The sequence below is a fragment of the Solanum stenotomum genome, chromosome 1, assembly GCF_019186545.1.
Source record: "Solanum stenotomum isolate F172 chromosome 1, ASM1918654v1, whole genome shotgun sequence".
NCBI classification, from domain to species: Eukaryota; Viridiplantae; Streptophyta; class Magnoliopsida; order Solanales; family Solanaceae; genus Solanum; species Solanum stenotomum.
In genome coordinates, this window is record NC_064282.1 from 13,588,610 (window position 1) to 13,604,786 (window position 16,177).

General features: G+C 34.6%; 2 protein-coding genes across 3 annotated transcripts; one reads left to right on the top strand and one right to left on the bottom strand.

Moving 5' to 3' along the window:
* The first annotated feature begins 62 nt into the window (after positions 1-62).
* LOC125842608 (40S ribosomal protein S20-2-like) lies at positions 63-2,239 on the top strand. 2 transcript variants are annotated; one of them, XM_049521916.1, is made up of 4 exons: positions 63-195; positions 274-392; positions 1,087-1,200; positions 1,933-2,239. In XM_049521916.1, exons 2-4 carry the CDS (start codon positions 278-280, stop codon positions 2,073-2,075), a joined length of 372 nt encoding a protein of 123 aa, XP_049377873.1. In that variant the 5' UTR covers positions 63-195; positions 274-277; the 3' UTR covers positions 2,076-2,239. The 2 variants fall into 2 exon arrangements, with proteins under 2 accessions (XP_049377873.1, XP_049377885.1); XM_049521928.1 differs by having other exon boundaries at positions 101-195; positions 278-392.
* Positions 2,240-3,580: 1,341 nt separating this feature from the next.
* Positions 3,581-9,715, bottom strand: LOC125866231 (uncharacterized). Its single transcript, XM_049546564.1, has 5 exons — positions 9,658-9,715; positions 9,447-9,527; positions 6,552-7,138; positions 4,489-4,664; positions 3,581-4,410 (listed from the first exon to the last, which is right to left on the bottom strand). The coding sequence occupies exons 2-5, from the start codon at positions 9,466-9,468 to the stop codon at positions 3,957-3,959; spliced, it is 1,239 nt and encodes a 412-aa protein (XP_049402521.1). The 5' UTR covers positions 9,469-9,527; positions 9,658-9,715; the 3' UTR covers positions 3,581-3,956.
* Between the last annotated feature and the right edge of the window lie 6,462 nt (positions 9,716-16,177).

The window sequence follows — 16,177 nt, forward strand, 5'->3', positions numbered from 1 at the left end:
CATAAGAAGGGCCATTTGTGCAAATGTATCCAAAGCCCAATTTGTTAACCCGAACCCGAAAGAAATAAAATAAAACCCTAGCTAGGTTTCGATATATAAAGAAGACGGAGCAATTTCAGAAGCTTCCCATTGCCAGAAGTTTAAGCAGCCCTCTTCGCCGTCGCAGAATTCTGAGCATTTTCTCTCCACTCCCAGGTAATCTTCATGAACTGCTGTATATTGTGTGTGTGTTTTCTGTGTAGGTTAATGGGAAAATGGGTTGTTTTTGTGCAGAAAGATGGCAGCATATGCAGCAATGAAGCCAACCAAGCCTGGGCTTGAGGAGCCTGCAGAGATGGTTCACAAGATTAGGATCACTCTCTCCTCCAAGAATGTTAAGAATCTCGAGAAAGGTAACCCCTTGTGCTTCATTTATGTACATATGTTTATTTCTTCAATGACATAAGTATGTGATTGTTCTGTTTATGTGAAACTTATTTGGATCCGTTAGAAGGGATGTCTTTGTTGTTATATATTAATTTAGCCCCAATTAACTAGGGTTTAGGTTTTGATTTTTGATCTACACCTAACGAGAAAGTGAGTAGAATTAGTTTGTATATTAGAGTAATGATATTTGTATGACTGTGACTATTGTGATACTGGTTGTTCAGCTTTTATAATGTCAGATGCATTTTTCTCTAATAAATCAACTGATGGTGCTGAGCTCTGTTGGTAGTCAAAAGGACAGATTTTGAAGCCTTTTGTAGTTCTGTTTCAATTTGGATTGTTGTAATTAAAATTATTTAATTGGCCCATGGATTTGTGTTTCCTCGTTATGTTTTATGCATGTATTATATCACTGGACTTGAATTTAGTGCTTTAAATAGAACTAGCTAATATCTTAAAGATACAGATTATTAGTTTGTTTACCATAATGAAACATATAATATGTGCCTTAATTAATGCTAAAAGTACATTTTGAAGCATTGTGTTTCGGAGCCATTGCTTGCAATTTTGTTGATGTTAACTTGTTGTTGTGTTTTCGTTTTTCTTGTCAATTACTAAGAAGTATACTCACTCTCTTGTGACACGATTTTAAACTTTTAGTGTGCGCTGATTTGGTTCGTGGTGCCAAGGATAAGAGGCTCAGGGTGAAGGGACCAGTGAGAATGCCCACAAAGGTCCTTAACATCACAACTAGAAAGTCTCCTTGTGGAGAAGGTACTACTATTCTATACATTATGTTGTTAGATGAAATTTGCCCTTTTAGTCAAAAAACATTTTGCATTTTATTCCTGTGTATGCTTAATAATATATATTCCTGGAGATATTTTATTACTGAATCCAATCCAGATTTTTCTTGTACAGAATACATGTGTTTATTCTTCATCTTTCAACCCCACTAATCATGAAGAAAATTAAGTAGACATTCATTTAGTTTGAATTGTATATGTGAAGATGGTTAGTCTATGTAGTGCTACATCTTCCCTGTTTGTGATTTTATAGGAATATGAACTTGTGTTCCAATGTGTGTTTGGTTGATAACTTATGTTAGGTGCTAACCACCACCATGAACAATGAAAATAGAATTTGAAAGCTTGAGCTGTGTTTGGATCAAATAAACAATTCATTTGATATACTTTTTCTCAAGTACATTTTGATCCCATGAAAACCATGTCAGGAATCTCCCACTCTGTTAACCCGTGCCCCCAATCCACATTTCCATTACATCCACTCGTAATACAATTCAAGGGCTCGTTGTTGCCTGTCTTCAATGATTTTGTTTTTGTTGCTGATTGGTTTTTTGATCCCTCTATTTAAATGCTCATAGTCTATGTCTTTGAAGCTAACTTGCAGAATCTATGGAGGTGGTTTTGCGTCATAATATTGATCTGTGGTATCATCAGTGAAAAATTGTGTATTCTGATCCTCTTTTTTTCTCTTTACCCACAGGTACAAATACATGGGACAGATTTGAGCTTCGTGTCCACAAGCGGGTGATTGACCTTTTCAGCTCACCAGATGTTGTGAAACAAATCACTTCAATCACCATTGAACCCGGTGTTGAGGTTGAGGTCACTATTGCTGATTCTTAGATCTCCAATGTCCTTAGGTAGATGAGTTACTATTTATATGCTCTGGTATTTTGGCCTGCAGACTTGATGTATTACAAGTTTTTTGGAATTACAATTTTGCTGTTAAAAATTTAAACTTTGATAAAAGCAAAGTGGTTTGTTTAATTAATTGCAACTTTCTTGAATTCCTACTGTGCCAACTACTTGTTTTATATTGGCAAATTGATTTCTTTAATACCTTGAATTTCCAAATGAGAATGAACATGACCAATACTAAGCAAGCAGGCATTACCCCATCACTGCCTCTGGAGATAGGCGTAATGGGGTAATGCTTGCATGTTTTCTATCCTCCCTAGATCCTATTGCATGTTTTCTATCCTCCCTAGATCCTACTTGTGGGATTGCATTGGTTAAGTTGCTTATGTGTTTATAATTTTATTAGACTGTCATTGTGGGCAATCAAAGTGAAATTGGTTGTCTCAACAAAATCTTTGGATATTAAAGCCTCTATCTTTGTAAAACAATCTTAACGATATTTCTCAGATATTATACTCATTTTTAGTAGAATCTGAATAAAGTGACTGTTTTTCTTTAACTATGCGTTAAATTTTGAAACGGGAGTATGGCGACTAAATTGAAAAAATCTGAACTGCAACTCTAAACGTCAGTAAGTGGAGTACTTCAAGTAAAACAAATGTTCAAAATTAAATTCTAGGATGGATAATTATAAGAACTATATTATAATTGTAAATAAATTATATGAGTTGATTTAACTTGGAAAAAATGTATGTGCTTGAACTAAATCACGAAAACCAAGATTATAAGCCTCAACTCTCCATGAGGTCATTTGCGAAAGTCCTTCCACTTAAGTAACACATAACAAGATAGTTTGAATAAGACAGTATAGAAAGATTAGAAGTAGTCAGAGCTATAATTGTGTGTACCTATATAAAAATAAGGCATAATAAATAGAGTAATAGAGAAAGTAAAATAGACCATACCTAGCATAATAATGTGATAAATGAAGCACCAGCCCTCCATCACCTTCTACCCTTTTATCCTAATTTGTGGTCTTCACATACTGCATCTTCTCGATGAGCTGAAAATGCGTCATGTTATGTGTAACCGTCTCTCCACACAAACAACTAAATAAAATTAAAGTATAGAATGTTTAAAATGGACATAATATATTCTTTATAGAAGTTGTCGCTTTCAAGTTGGTCCAAGTTTCCTTCAAAACATTTCTAAGTACTGGGGGTAAGTGCATGGAGAGTAATATCTTTATGAGTATAAATGTGTTGCGTTTTCCCAAAAATATACAACACTCTTCATATTCAAGATATGTTTGTTGATGCAATGATTTGAAAATATGTCCAGAGATTTACTAAAAAGTTCAATTTGGAATTATTTGAGGTCCTATAGGGCAAAACACTAGCAGGTTTAATATAAAAGTCAAACTTGAGGGAAAAAATAAACTAAAAGTGAGAAGAGGCAGGAGTGGTGGTGGAGGGGTTTAAGTGAAAGAATTATGGGCAAGCAAATTTGTCATTCCCATTGAATAGCAAATGCTCACACGTTATTTTTAACACAATAAAACATGTCCAGGCATGTCATTGCATGCTTCTAACTACACCATTGAGTTCAATCACTGTCAACAAGTCAGTTTTAAACTGGTTGGATCATTCCATCTTTCATTCCCTAAGTTGACCGCAGGCTCATAAGCATTAACAGGAAACAAAAGGGTTTTGATTGAACTATCCATATTTACTTGGTTGGAAGTGAAAACGTCCACAAGAGAAGTGGAGATTTACTTCCTCAAACAGTCTTTCCGTTTCACTTTTTACATAGAGAGCGATGTGACGATGATCAAGCCTGAATAAATTACGTCATTTTTCTGGTCCTTCAGGACAAGGCCCATTCAAAATACTGGCAACAGGCGCCTCTTGCAGCAGTCCAATTCCCACACCCGAAGAAGAGGTTTCCTTGCTTTGGACCTGGTTTTCGGAATATCCCTTTGCTGCTCCTTACTCCACAGAAACAGTAGGACTGATTTTGCAATACTGGAGAAGGCACGTCTCTCATCTTTTGAGGTTGATAAGAAGGAAATGATGGGTGATCTGGGGGCAGCTTCCATGAAAGGGGTTCATCATTAGATTGATACATAAGAGAATCGGTGATAGAGAATCTAAAACCCTTGTGCATGAGAAAAGCAAGCAAGCGGGCTGTATTTTTGGCATCATCAAGACCACAGTGAGCACGGCCCTGCCAAGCTAAGCCAGCCATTTGGACTGCATCTTTCAAATTGCACCTCGCGCCTCCAAAAACCTCTCCAAAAGGAACCTTCAAGTTGATCCAACTGGAAGATAATCTAAGGTTAACCCCCCCAAAAAAAGGTCCAATTTACAACATAGATAAAATTAAAGTACAAACATACCGGTTAAAATAAGGAGGCTTCCTGATCTTTTTGTATCGGCATTCTGATTCCAACATCACACGGCAATCCCAACTGGACCATGTGACAACTGCAAAGTTGGTATTCTTTATCCCTTTCTTCTCAAGCCACTTGTCATGCCTAAGGAGCGCTTCACTTAGAGTAACACCTCTGTCAACCTGGAAAAGAAAAAAAAAAAACAAATTTGCATGACTCAACTGCTACAACAATAAACCCACACAAAGCAGCAACAGAGTACCAATACGCACAAGACAGGTCAAATCTACTCAAGAAAAGGAATACTCCAAACTACAAGCCTGTCCTTAAAAGTGTAGTATTCTTTCATGGTGTTGTCAAGAGCAAACTGAGTAGAAAGCTTCAAGGGTTTCAAGCAGAAAAACAATGACTGAGGTTCGCTTAAGAGCAATTCAACTGAGTGCTTTAAGGGACGTGCAAATGAAGAAAATATAAGAAATATATAATGCTAAAAAAAAAAGAACTATAAACACAAATAGAATAAGTTCAAGGGAAAAAACTGTAATTAAGTAAAATATATGAAGTGAAAACCATGACATTGAAGTTCAAAACTCATACTAAATTTCTGATTCAGACGCAAAAATGTAGTTCAAAATTTCTCATTCAGATTTCGCAACTAATTTTCTCATATTATATATTATTATTTTTTATAATTAGCACTATTTTCTTATATTAGATTTCTTATTCCTATTTCTAAATAGTATACTATATATTGCATATTGTTTAATAGCAATCAGAGACATTTATAGTTTAGTGCCGCCCATTACAGGACAAAGTCATAAGCATCATTGTTTAACCTTGTTCTTTTTTAAATGTAGTTGATACACTAGTTTTTGGTAAGGCGCATGCCTTACTGCCCTCATTGAACCGCTGCCCAAGTTAGGAGACACATGCAATCTGCTGCACTACACATAGCTTCAGGTCTTTGGTGACACTGATTTGTCATGTTCAAAGATCTCGAACCCTAGTGGAGCATTCCTAACTCATTTCTATGGTGGACAAGGGTTCTCTCATGACTCCCTCTAAATCTTTTCTATTAAAGAAAAATAGGGACCATTCTTGCTTGAGAAATGTGTTCAAAACCTAGATCAAAATACTTAAGTTGGATTAGAACAAAACATACCTAGCAAGGGAAGAAATGTAATCACCATTAATCCAAGAAAGACTAGGATTTCTCATAGGAGTTTGGACTTATCCACCTCTTCTTACAAACTCATCTTTTTAAAACTCAATTACATTAATCTCTTCAATGGTGGTCAGAAAATTTGGTAATCACAAGAACATAGAGATACTGAAGGTTCTATGAAGAGACAAATCTTTCTATATAGTCTAAAACCATGAAAGAGCTTCTTCACATCAGCACGGAGAGCAAGTAGGCATAAAAAAGTTAAAAGGTATATAATTTCCATACATAACCGAAACAAGATGCCAAGTATCCATTAAAAAAAATAATCAAAGGGAGCAAGATATAATCATTTCTCATATAACTAGCTATATGGAGGAAATATCTCAAACCATAGCCATTTCAAACTTCTGAGATAATTGCAGCATACATACAACACAGGAGATAAAGTGATTCCACAAGCCTATAAAGTCTTACTCAGTTTTCTTTGTTTATAACTCGTTTAATAATAATATAGCTAGAAAAGGAAAGGAGGAGCAGATGAATAACATTTACTGCTAGCAGAGAGTTTCCAACTTCAACCCATCGAATTAAGTCAATCTTCATATGTGGAAGGGTTGTACGATACATATATCTTTTTTTGATCAGTAAAGGATATACAGTCAGACACATATGTTCAGTATATGCATATCCAAGGTTCTTCCATTATTATTATTATTATTATTATTATTATTTTATAAGTAATAGGAAGTAAAGATTTTATAATTTTTTGCACTAAGCCAGCGCATCACGCATAATTCCAGGTTGTGCAATTTCTCATATCCAAGGTTCTTCCATTATTAATTACAATTCTATCATCTTAGATGAAATCTAATAATTGGTAGGAAATCAAACACTTGCAACCAACCTGAATTTGCTGGATACCAGTCAGATCCTTGCAGAAGTCACTCAGTTGTTGATTGCATGTCGGCCTCACGTAAGTTTGAAAACAAGCTTCCAGCTGGCCAGTCGTGCTACTCACTATTACTGATGGAAACTCTATTATCTCCTGAGGGTGAGGATTCTTTTCTTTATCACATGTTGCCTCAAAGTCGATAACAACAAAATACTGGAAATCTTGGAACCGATAATCACACTGATAATTTTGAGGGAACATGTTTAATAGGCTATAATGGTAGTGATTATCCACTGAATATGGATAGGGCTGGTTTTCAATAGCATTCACGGAGCGCAGAGGCATATTTGAGTTAGGATAAAAGGCAGACCATAAACCAAAGCCATGCTGATAGACAGTGTGGCTCGGAGATTCTTTTGAAGACTCAATTGGTTCACCAGTCAATGTGCAGTCCAAGCTATCCCCACCTGGATGAATATAGGTGCCATCACTAGGCTCTGGTAAGACTTTGACTGCAGTTCTACTGTAGTGCAGATTATGGGGATAGCTTGCACTCGGAAGGCATCTTACGGATGCCTCACAATTTGTATGCATAGTATCTGCAGTCCAAGGATAAACACAAACACATCAGAGAGGTGCTAATGAAAGTGTTCCACAAACATAAATCAAGATCCCAAAGTACATAATTTCCACAAACTCAATAAACCCAAGAGAAATTTTAAAACAAATATGACAACACCGGCTGATTACATAGGATCAGAATATTAAATCTCATTGCAGCTTGTGAGTTATTTGATGTATGGTCTATGGCTAAACAAAAATCTGCTGAAAAATCAGATAACCAAAGAGGCCTTTCAAAAATTCCAGTTAAATGTTTATGCAGCTCTGAAGCTTTTCTCCCTTAAGATAGCACCCCAAACCACCTATTCAAGGCAGTCAAACTACTTTTCTAATGAACTAGTCTATAACTCGAATACACAAGGGACAAGCAAAGCTCGGGCTTTTGTTTGTTTTTTTATTAAGTTAAGATCTCTAGATTTTACGAGGATACACCAGTACAGCAAGGCCTTTTGCATACAGCAGATAGTAGGCTGTATTCCTTATTTTACCTCTATCACAAGAAAAAAGGAACTTTCTTTCTAAAGCTAGGTATTGCTGTCAGGAAATTTGTTCTTTTTCTTTTTTTAATAAGGTAAAATAGTTTTATACAAAACACGCATTCTTCAGATTGTTGTCACGAAACATTTACTTATCAGACGTCAAATAGTAGGTTCAAGACCTCAAGTTCCCAGCAAGGATACGAAAGCCAATGGTGCTATTTTACAAATAAAATATTCTAAAGTTCTAGCAGAATCTCAGAATTCACTCAATAGATTGAGTTGCTTTGTGTCCACTCAAGCTACTAAAACTCAATAGATCTTTTGACAGAAAGACCGTAATATTAGTGGTTACACAAAGGGGTCGTTTGGTAGAGTGTATAAAAATAATACCCAATTGAGTGTATTAGTAATGCATGTATTAATTATACTTGTATTAGTTATGCATAGATTATTGTTATGCATTGTTTGGTTTGGTGTATTAAAAATAGTATGCATTGTATAAAAATATATATTTACAAAAGTATCCTTCACAATTATGGTGGAAAAGATGTAAAAGTACTTTTGAGGGGTAATTGGGTCTTCAACCATATTAATGCATGTATTAAATCCTTTGCATTACTAATACCTAGAAATCCATGGTATTAGTAATGCACTCCTCAATACACAATAGAGTGTATAACTAATGCAAGCATTAGTTATACATAGCATGAAAAAATGCACCAAACAAGGGATTACTAATACATATAATTAATGCATACATTATTTTTGCTAATACACTCTACCAAACGACCCCTAAATGCAGTAGTAATCTAGAGATACTTTCCTTCTGCTATAGTTTTACTGCCCAGATTGACCTCTCAAAAATGCATTTCCACAAAAAACAAAGCTTTGCTTCACACAGAACATAAGGCGAAAAAAGACAATCAGTCCTGTAATTTAAAAACTAAAAGGGGATATTGTAATATTTGTGATTATTCAAGTCTCAAGCTTAGTTTGACTGCCACATATTTAAATCAGAATCTAATACCGGCAACACTCACTTTACTCTGACTGAGGGTAGGTAGTAGTACTCAAATAGTCATGGACATGGAGTTGAAGGAGTGAACATCAAGTGTTATAATTGCAGAACTGAACACGAGTTTTATTCCTCATACGTAACATAACACATGTAAATCATCAATCACTATCAACCAGCCCAAAAGAGAAGCCTGCATGGCATCAAGAAGTCTCTCGGGAGACAAGTTTATAAGATCATAATTTTCCAAGAGATCTAGAGCTTATTCATTCAGTGGTCCTACTTAGCAAGTACCGGTGGAATAGTGGTGGGAGGTAACCGGTACCTAGTGGAATAGTCGAGATGCGAGGAACATTGCTCAGACACTACCATTATTAACAAAAACTTCTTACCAATTATTCAATCTTAAGGTCTTCCTAGTCTTCCCCTTTTAAAAAAAATAAAAATAAAATAATGGGGAGGGGATTACAATTTACGACCCTCGCCAACTATGGGAAAATTCAGAAAATTCAGGTAGATGGTTAGCTAACCAACTGAGCTACTAAGAGAACATCAATAGCACTAGCTGATCAAAAGCTCACTCTTTCACATCCATTCACAACCAAAAACCACAGTGAACAATCAAACCCTTTACCATTCCATTCAAAAAAATTACACATCAACCCACAATTCCTCTACTTCAATTCAACCCCACAATTTCTACAAAAATCAAGATCCCACCGCCACAAATTCCACACATAAAACATATAACAGAACAAACAACCATATCAAACAAAATCAAAAAAATCATACCTTTATGCTCTACGGCGATCATGATCTCCTGAATAATTAAGATCCACAAGCAAGTACATCAGATCTCCTTCCACAAATTTCCTACACAAAACACACACAGCATTCACTAACCAAAATTCATAAAAAAAAAAAAAAAAAACCATCTGCGCGCAACCGCATACATAGATATAAATTCATAAAAAAGTAAAATTTATCAGAGAAAATCGAAAACCTTCAGCCCCCTTTGTGATCTGAGTTTCGCACAAGGAAGAAGAAAAGGAAGAAGTAAAGTAGGTTATACTTACTGCTTTGCATTTATTATTAGTAAAAACAAATTCTTTATTTTTAGTTACTCTTTAGCCCAAGTAACTAATTTAATTTATTTATTACTATATAATATAATTTTTTATTAACATAAATAAATGTTTTACACGTGTGGTTTATTGAAGCACGTGCAGGGTTTTGTTAACCAAGAAAGGGTGTCCACAAAATATGATATATTGGGTTGGGATATTTTAACAAAGAATATAGACAAAATCAAATCTCTTTTTCTTTTATTCGATATGATTTTTTTGACTCAGTGTGGCATTGGTAAAAGCGGTAAACAATAGTAAAATTTAATTAATAGTAATATTAATACTAAATTATAAGGAGCGTATTACATGGGAAGGAGGAAAGTATTAGGTTTTTGTCTTGATTTTTCTATTCTATTTGAAATTTTTAAGGAAGCATAGTGTATTTATCGAAATTAATCTATTTTTTAAAAAATAAAATACATATTTTTTCTATATTTAGCTTTAAAATTTTGAGGGTAAAGGTTTTAGACCTTCGTATTAGGCTATTTTTTTGTCAATTATTAAGACTTACAAAAGTTATGAAATCTCTAATATGCAAATAATCGCCTTGAACTTAGTTCTTTATTTTTAAACTATTACTCCTATAATAAAACAAATTATTGTTTTTGTTTTCTGATTAAAATAACATTGTATATCAATTAATTATATGTATTTTACATTTAATGTTATATGAATATTGTATAACGAAGAAAAATATTTTGTTTGTTTTATAACTTTATTGCGTTGTTAATGTCAAAATTGATTTTTGTGCTTAAGTTTTGTATTAAACTAGATATAGGACCCCGTGCCAGCACGGGGCCCAATATATATTATTTTTTTATTTTAATTTATGTCATATTATGGAATTTGAGAAGTTATTGAAATTTTTATATGATTNCAATGGAAGGATTTTTTTTGTCCATATGAATTTCCAAGTCAGCAAAAAAATATTGTTTTATGTGATTTTTTAGGTGACATGGCATTTGTTAGTTTTGAGGGGTAAAAGTGAGCCAATACACTAACGGTAAGGGTATTTTTGACCCCAAAATCAAACGGAGGGTATATTTGATCCATTTCCAATAGTTCAGGGGTATTTTTGATCCTTTTCCGTTAGGTTTTTGTCTTGATTTTTCTATTCTATTTGAAATTTTTAAGGAAGCATAGTGTATTTATCGAAATTAATCTATTTTTTAAAAATAAAATACATATTTTTTCTATATTTAGCTTTAAAATTTTGAGGGGAAAGGTTTTAGACCTTCATATTAGGCTATTTTTTTTGTTAATTATTAAGACTTACAAATGTTATCAAATCTCTAATATGCATACAATCGTCTTGAACTTAGTTCTTTATTTTTAAACTATTACTCCTATAATAATACAAATTATTATTTCTGTTTTCTGATTAAAATAACATTGTATATCAATTAACGAAGAAAAATATTTTGTTTGTTTTATAACTTTATTGCGTTGTTAATGTCGAAATTGATTTTTGTGCTTAAGTTTTGTATTATTGATTTTTGTGCTTAAGTTTTGTATTAAATATCACAAAAAAGTATTGCAAGAATGAGATCATATTATTCGGTTTCTTTGAGTATTTAATGCACATACAATTAATAACTCTTCAATTGATTGAGATAGAATAAATGAACTTCAATTTGCAAAAACAATAAAATAAGAAATGAATTATATATAAAAATTTATGTTTTTTATAGTCAGATATATTTTGAAATAATCTCTATTATAGATAGAGATAAGATCCTCGTACATATCATCATTATTTAGATAAGTATTGTAAAACAAAAATGAACTAAAATTTGATACTTTGATGAAAATTATTCCCCTCCACCCCACCCACAGGTGCGAAGGCTGAGGGATGCAAAGGAGTCCAACTAAATTAAAATATTATATTATGAAAATAGGGTAAAATCATTTATTTTGCATATAAAAAATTGTTGAATGCCTTTGACAATATATATATATATATATATAATCCCACTAAATGATTCATAGAGGTTTTGAGTTATTTTGACAGACCTTATTAAAATTTACACAATTGGTGAGAGCTCAAACATGGCTAAAGCCATGGAAGCCCTAACTAGCAGTTGAGAAAGAAAGCAGAAGAAATTGTGATTTAGTAAAATGAGAACTCACACTCTTCTTTGATTAATGACTGAGTATTTATACATGTGAGTATGTAACTAAGTCCTAACTAACAGAACATTCTAGAGATTAGACTATCTAACTAACTCTGACATATGAGCTAACTAACTCCAATATGTACAACAAACTAACTATAACTACTGATTACAATGCTTACTAATTACAATACTAATTACAAATATATTAATAATCTTCAATACCCCTCCTCAAGTTGGTACTGATGATTTCGCAGCCAACTTGTCCAAAATAGCTAAATGTTTCACACCTGTCAAAGCCTTAGTAAGTATATCAGCCAGTTGATCAGTAGTAGGTATATGGTGCAAAGAAATGAGCCCCTCCTGAAGTTTGTTTCTCACAAAATGACAATCCACCTCAATGTGCTTGGTTCTCTCATGTAATACAGGGTTATGAGCTATGTGTATGACAGACTGGCTATCACAGTATACATCAATAGGAGATGGATTGATAATGGTCAAGTCATTGAGTAACCTCTTCAGCCAAGTTAATTCTCCAACTACCTTTCTTAATGATCTGTACTCTGCCTCAGTTGATGACAAGGAAATAGTTTCCAGTTTCTTTGATTTCCAGCTGATAGGACTGTTCCCAAGCAAAATTAAATATCCACTAACTGACCTTCTTGAATCTGGACATGAGGCTTAGTCTGAGTCACAGTAAGCCTGTATAGTGCAATCAAGATCATTGGATAGATACACTCCTAGAGTGGGATCCTGCTTCAAATATCTGAGAAGGTGGAAGGCTGCCTTGAGATGAGTATCTCTGGGATCTTGCATAAATTGGCTCAACTGTTGGACACTAAAGGCTATGTCAAGTCTAGTATTGGTTAGGAAATTTAGCTTTCCAACTAACTTCCTATAGTAAGTGGGATCAGGCTGTGGAGTTCCTTCTTTGGCTCTTAGTTTAACAGTGGGATCAAAAGGTGAGGTCAAAGGAGCATAATTGAAACAATCATATTCCTTTAACAAATCCAGGACAAATTTCCTCTGAGAAATAAGTACCCCTCATGTTGTGTCAAGTATCTCCAGGCCTAGAAAATGGTGAAGTTTGCCAAGATCTTTAATTTTGAATGTGTTGTCCAAATAAATCTTGAGTTGTGTGATCTCATCTGTGTCTGTGCCTGTCAAAATAACATCATCCACATAGACAACTACAAACACTACCAAGGAACCTGATCTCTTGGAATCTCTTGGAAAACAATGAGTAATCATAGTGTGAATGTGTATAGCCCCTAAGGGCCAAGGCTTCAGTCAACTTAGCATACCACTGTCTGCTAGCTTACTTAAGTCCATAGAGGGACTTGTTAAGCTTGCAAACTAACCTTGTGTTCTGTACCTCCAGACCTGGTGGAACTTTCATATACACTTCCTCATGGAGATCACCATGAAAGAATGCATTATTGATATCAAGTTGGAACATAGACCAGCCTTTCTTTACAGCACAGGCGATTAAAGTTCTGACAGTAGTCATCTTGACTACAGGTGAGTATGTTTCTGTATAGTCTATCCCATTTTGTTGTTTGTATCCTTTCACAACCAACTTAACTTTAAATCTTTCAATGCTCTCATCTGCTCTATGTTTAACTTTATACACCCACCTACATCCAATTGCTTGCTTCCCCACTGGTAATTCAACAAGATCCCAAGTGTTGTTAGCATAAAGTGCCTCAAACTCCTGTGTCATAGCCTTTTGCCAAGCAGGATTGAAGGATGCCTCCTCATATGATGATGGTTCACTATCATGACAAACATTTTCAACAAGCATTTGACTGTGAGATGCAATGACATCAGGAGATATGTGATGGTGTTTGGTGAATAAGGCAGTGAGGGAAAGGTTGGTGACAAAATTGGGAATCTTTAGAGTAGGGATAGATACAATGTAATCTTTAAAGTGATGAGGAACTTTATTTTCCCTGTTAGATCTTCTCTGACTTGTTATAGGGACAGTGACTTGTGAAGGTGATGGTTGGTCATGTAATAATAGAGGTGGATGATCAATGGGAAGAAGATGTGGTGATTGAGGATACTCCCGGATGGGTGATGAGTTAGTGTTTAAATCAAGGTCATACCCTTGTCATAAAACCTAGAATCAGTATAACCACTAGGATTAGGACCAGATGACATAAACTCAACAGACCTTAAAGTAGAAGGAAAACTGCATTTTTCAGCATGCAAAGTAAAAGGAAAAATATCCTCATGAAAAACCATATCTCTGGAAACATGTATTCTTTTTGTGGCAAGACTCATTACCTTGTACCCTTTTGTGCCAAAAGGATATCCCACAAATATGTGAGAAGTGGTTCTAGGCTCAAGTTTGTCTCTTAATGTCTTAGGCACAGTAGGGTAACGCAAACATCCAAAGGATCTGAGCTGAGCATAATTTGGCTTTTGATTGTATAGCAGTTCATAAGGACATTTGTTCTTGGAGTGTGTTGAGGGTAGTCTGTTTATAATGTGAGTAGCTGTCAAAACACATTCCCCCCAATACTTCAAAGGTAGTTTAGATTGGAAAATGAGGGCTCTAGCTGTTTCCATTAGGTATTTGTGTTTTCTTTCCACCACACTATTTTGTTGTGGGGTGTATGGACAACTTTTCTGATGAATTATACCCTTATTTATGAAAAATTGGGTTGCTTCATTACTGGTGAATTTCAATCCATTATCAGACCTGATGCATTTAACAGTGGTTTTGAATTGGTTTTCTACCATGTGTATGAAAGCTTTCAATACATGCAAAGCATTACTTTTGGTACTTAATCGGTGGGTCCAAGTGGATCTACTATAGTCATCCACTAAGGTAAGAAAGTACTTGCAATTTTCATAGGTGGACACATGGTAAGGACCCCATAAATCAACATGGAGCAACTCAAATATGGACTTGGTTTGGCTAGTGCTTTGGCTGAAAGGCAACCTTTCTTGTCTTGCCATAGGGCATATGGTGCATAGGAAAGGCTGTTTTTGTGAAAGAATGGTTGGAAGGGTGGAGATATTTCTCATTTTAGCAAAAGGTACATGGCCAAGTCTATTATGCCACAACAGTCTACATTGTTCTTTGCAAACTTACAAGAGTGATTATCAAACTGAATATTCTCATTATTGTTGAAAGTAAAAGTACATACAAGTGGACTATGAACAATATGAGGAACATGACCGTTAGTAGCAGACTTCCTACAATTATTTACATGACATGACTTAGTGACAGAGGAATTGTAGTAAAAGAGAATGAAGAATTATTATTACTGCTACTAGAATGACAACAACATATTAAACTTTCACTGACTCTATCGGTATTTCTCAGGCAGCTTAAACACAGAAAATATAGCCCATCCTTGTTATTACCAATTGCCTGAGGCCTCTTCATTGAAGGGGCCTGCAGCACACACAAAGCACCAGGGAACAAAACTGTGCACTTCATAGATGTAGTTAAGGAATGAACTGAAACTAGATTATACTTGAAAGATGGTACATATAACACTTCATGTAAAATGATATCAGGTGTGATTGATACATCACCAAACTCTATCACCTTGACTTTGTATCCATTAGAGAGTGAGATTAGTATAGGATATGGTAAGGTTTTAATGTTGGTCAAGGTATTTTTATTAAAGGTTATGTGGTTTGATGCTCCCGAGTCTATGATCCACATGTCATTGCTTGATTTAAAACATTTGCATGAAGGTTTATCAAAATCAACAGAGAAAGAGCATACTACAATACCTGCAAATCTCATGGAGCCATTGTTGATACTTGCAGCATTTTGATCTTCTCCCATGTTCTCATTTTGGAAATGTTGTATCAGATCCATGATTTTCCCATACTGCTCATTTGTAATATTAGCATTTTGATGACTGTTACCCTGTGGTTGTTCATCTCTATGAGTAGACATCAGATCGTGGATATATTCAACAAATTAACTGTGAATTACTTGGAAAAGAAAGGATCAAAGATCCAGATTAGTACAAAAAAAATAATATTTTGAGATCTGATACAGAGAACTCGAAAATTCGTATCAGTCGAGAAAGGTAATTTCAAGCAGCAATGTAACTAGAAGACGATGAAGAACAGATCAGCTAATCCTTGCTCTGATACCATATTAAGATTTACACAATTGGTGAGAGCTCAAACATGGCAAAAATCATGGAAGCCATAACTGGCAGTTGAGAAAGAAAGCAGAAGAAGTTGTGATTTAGTAAAATGAGAACTCACACTCTTCTTTGATTAATGACTGAGTATTTATACATGT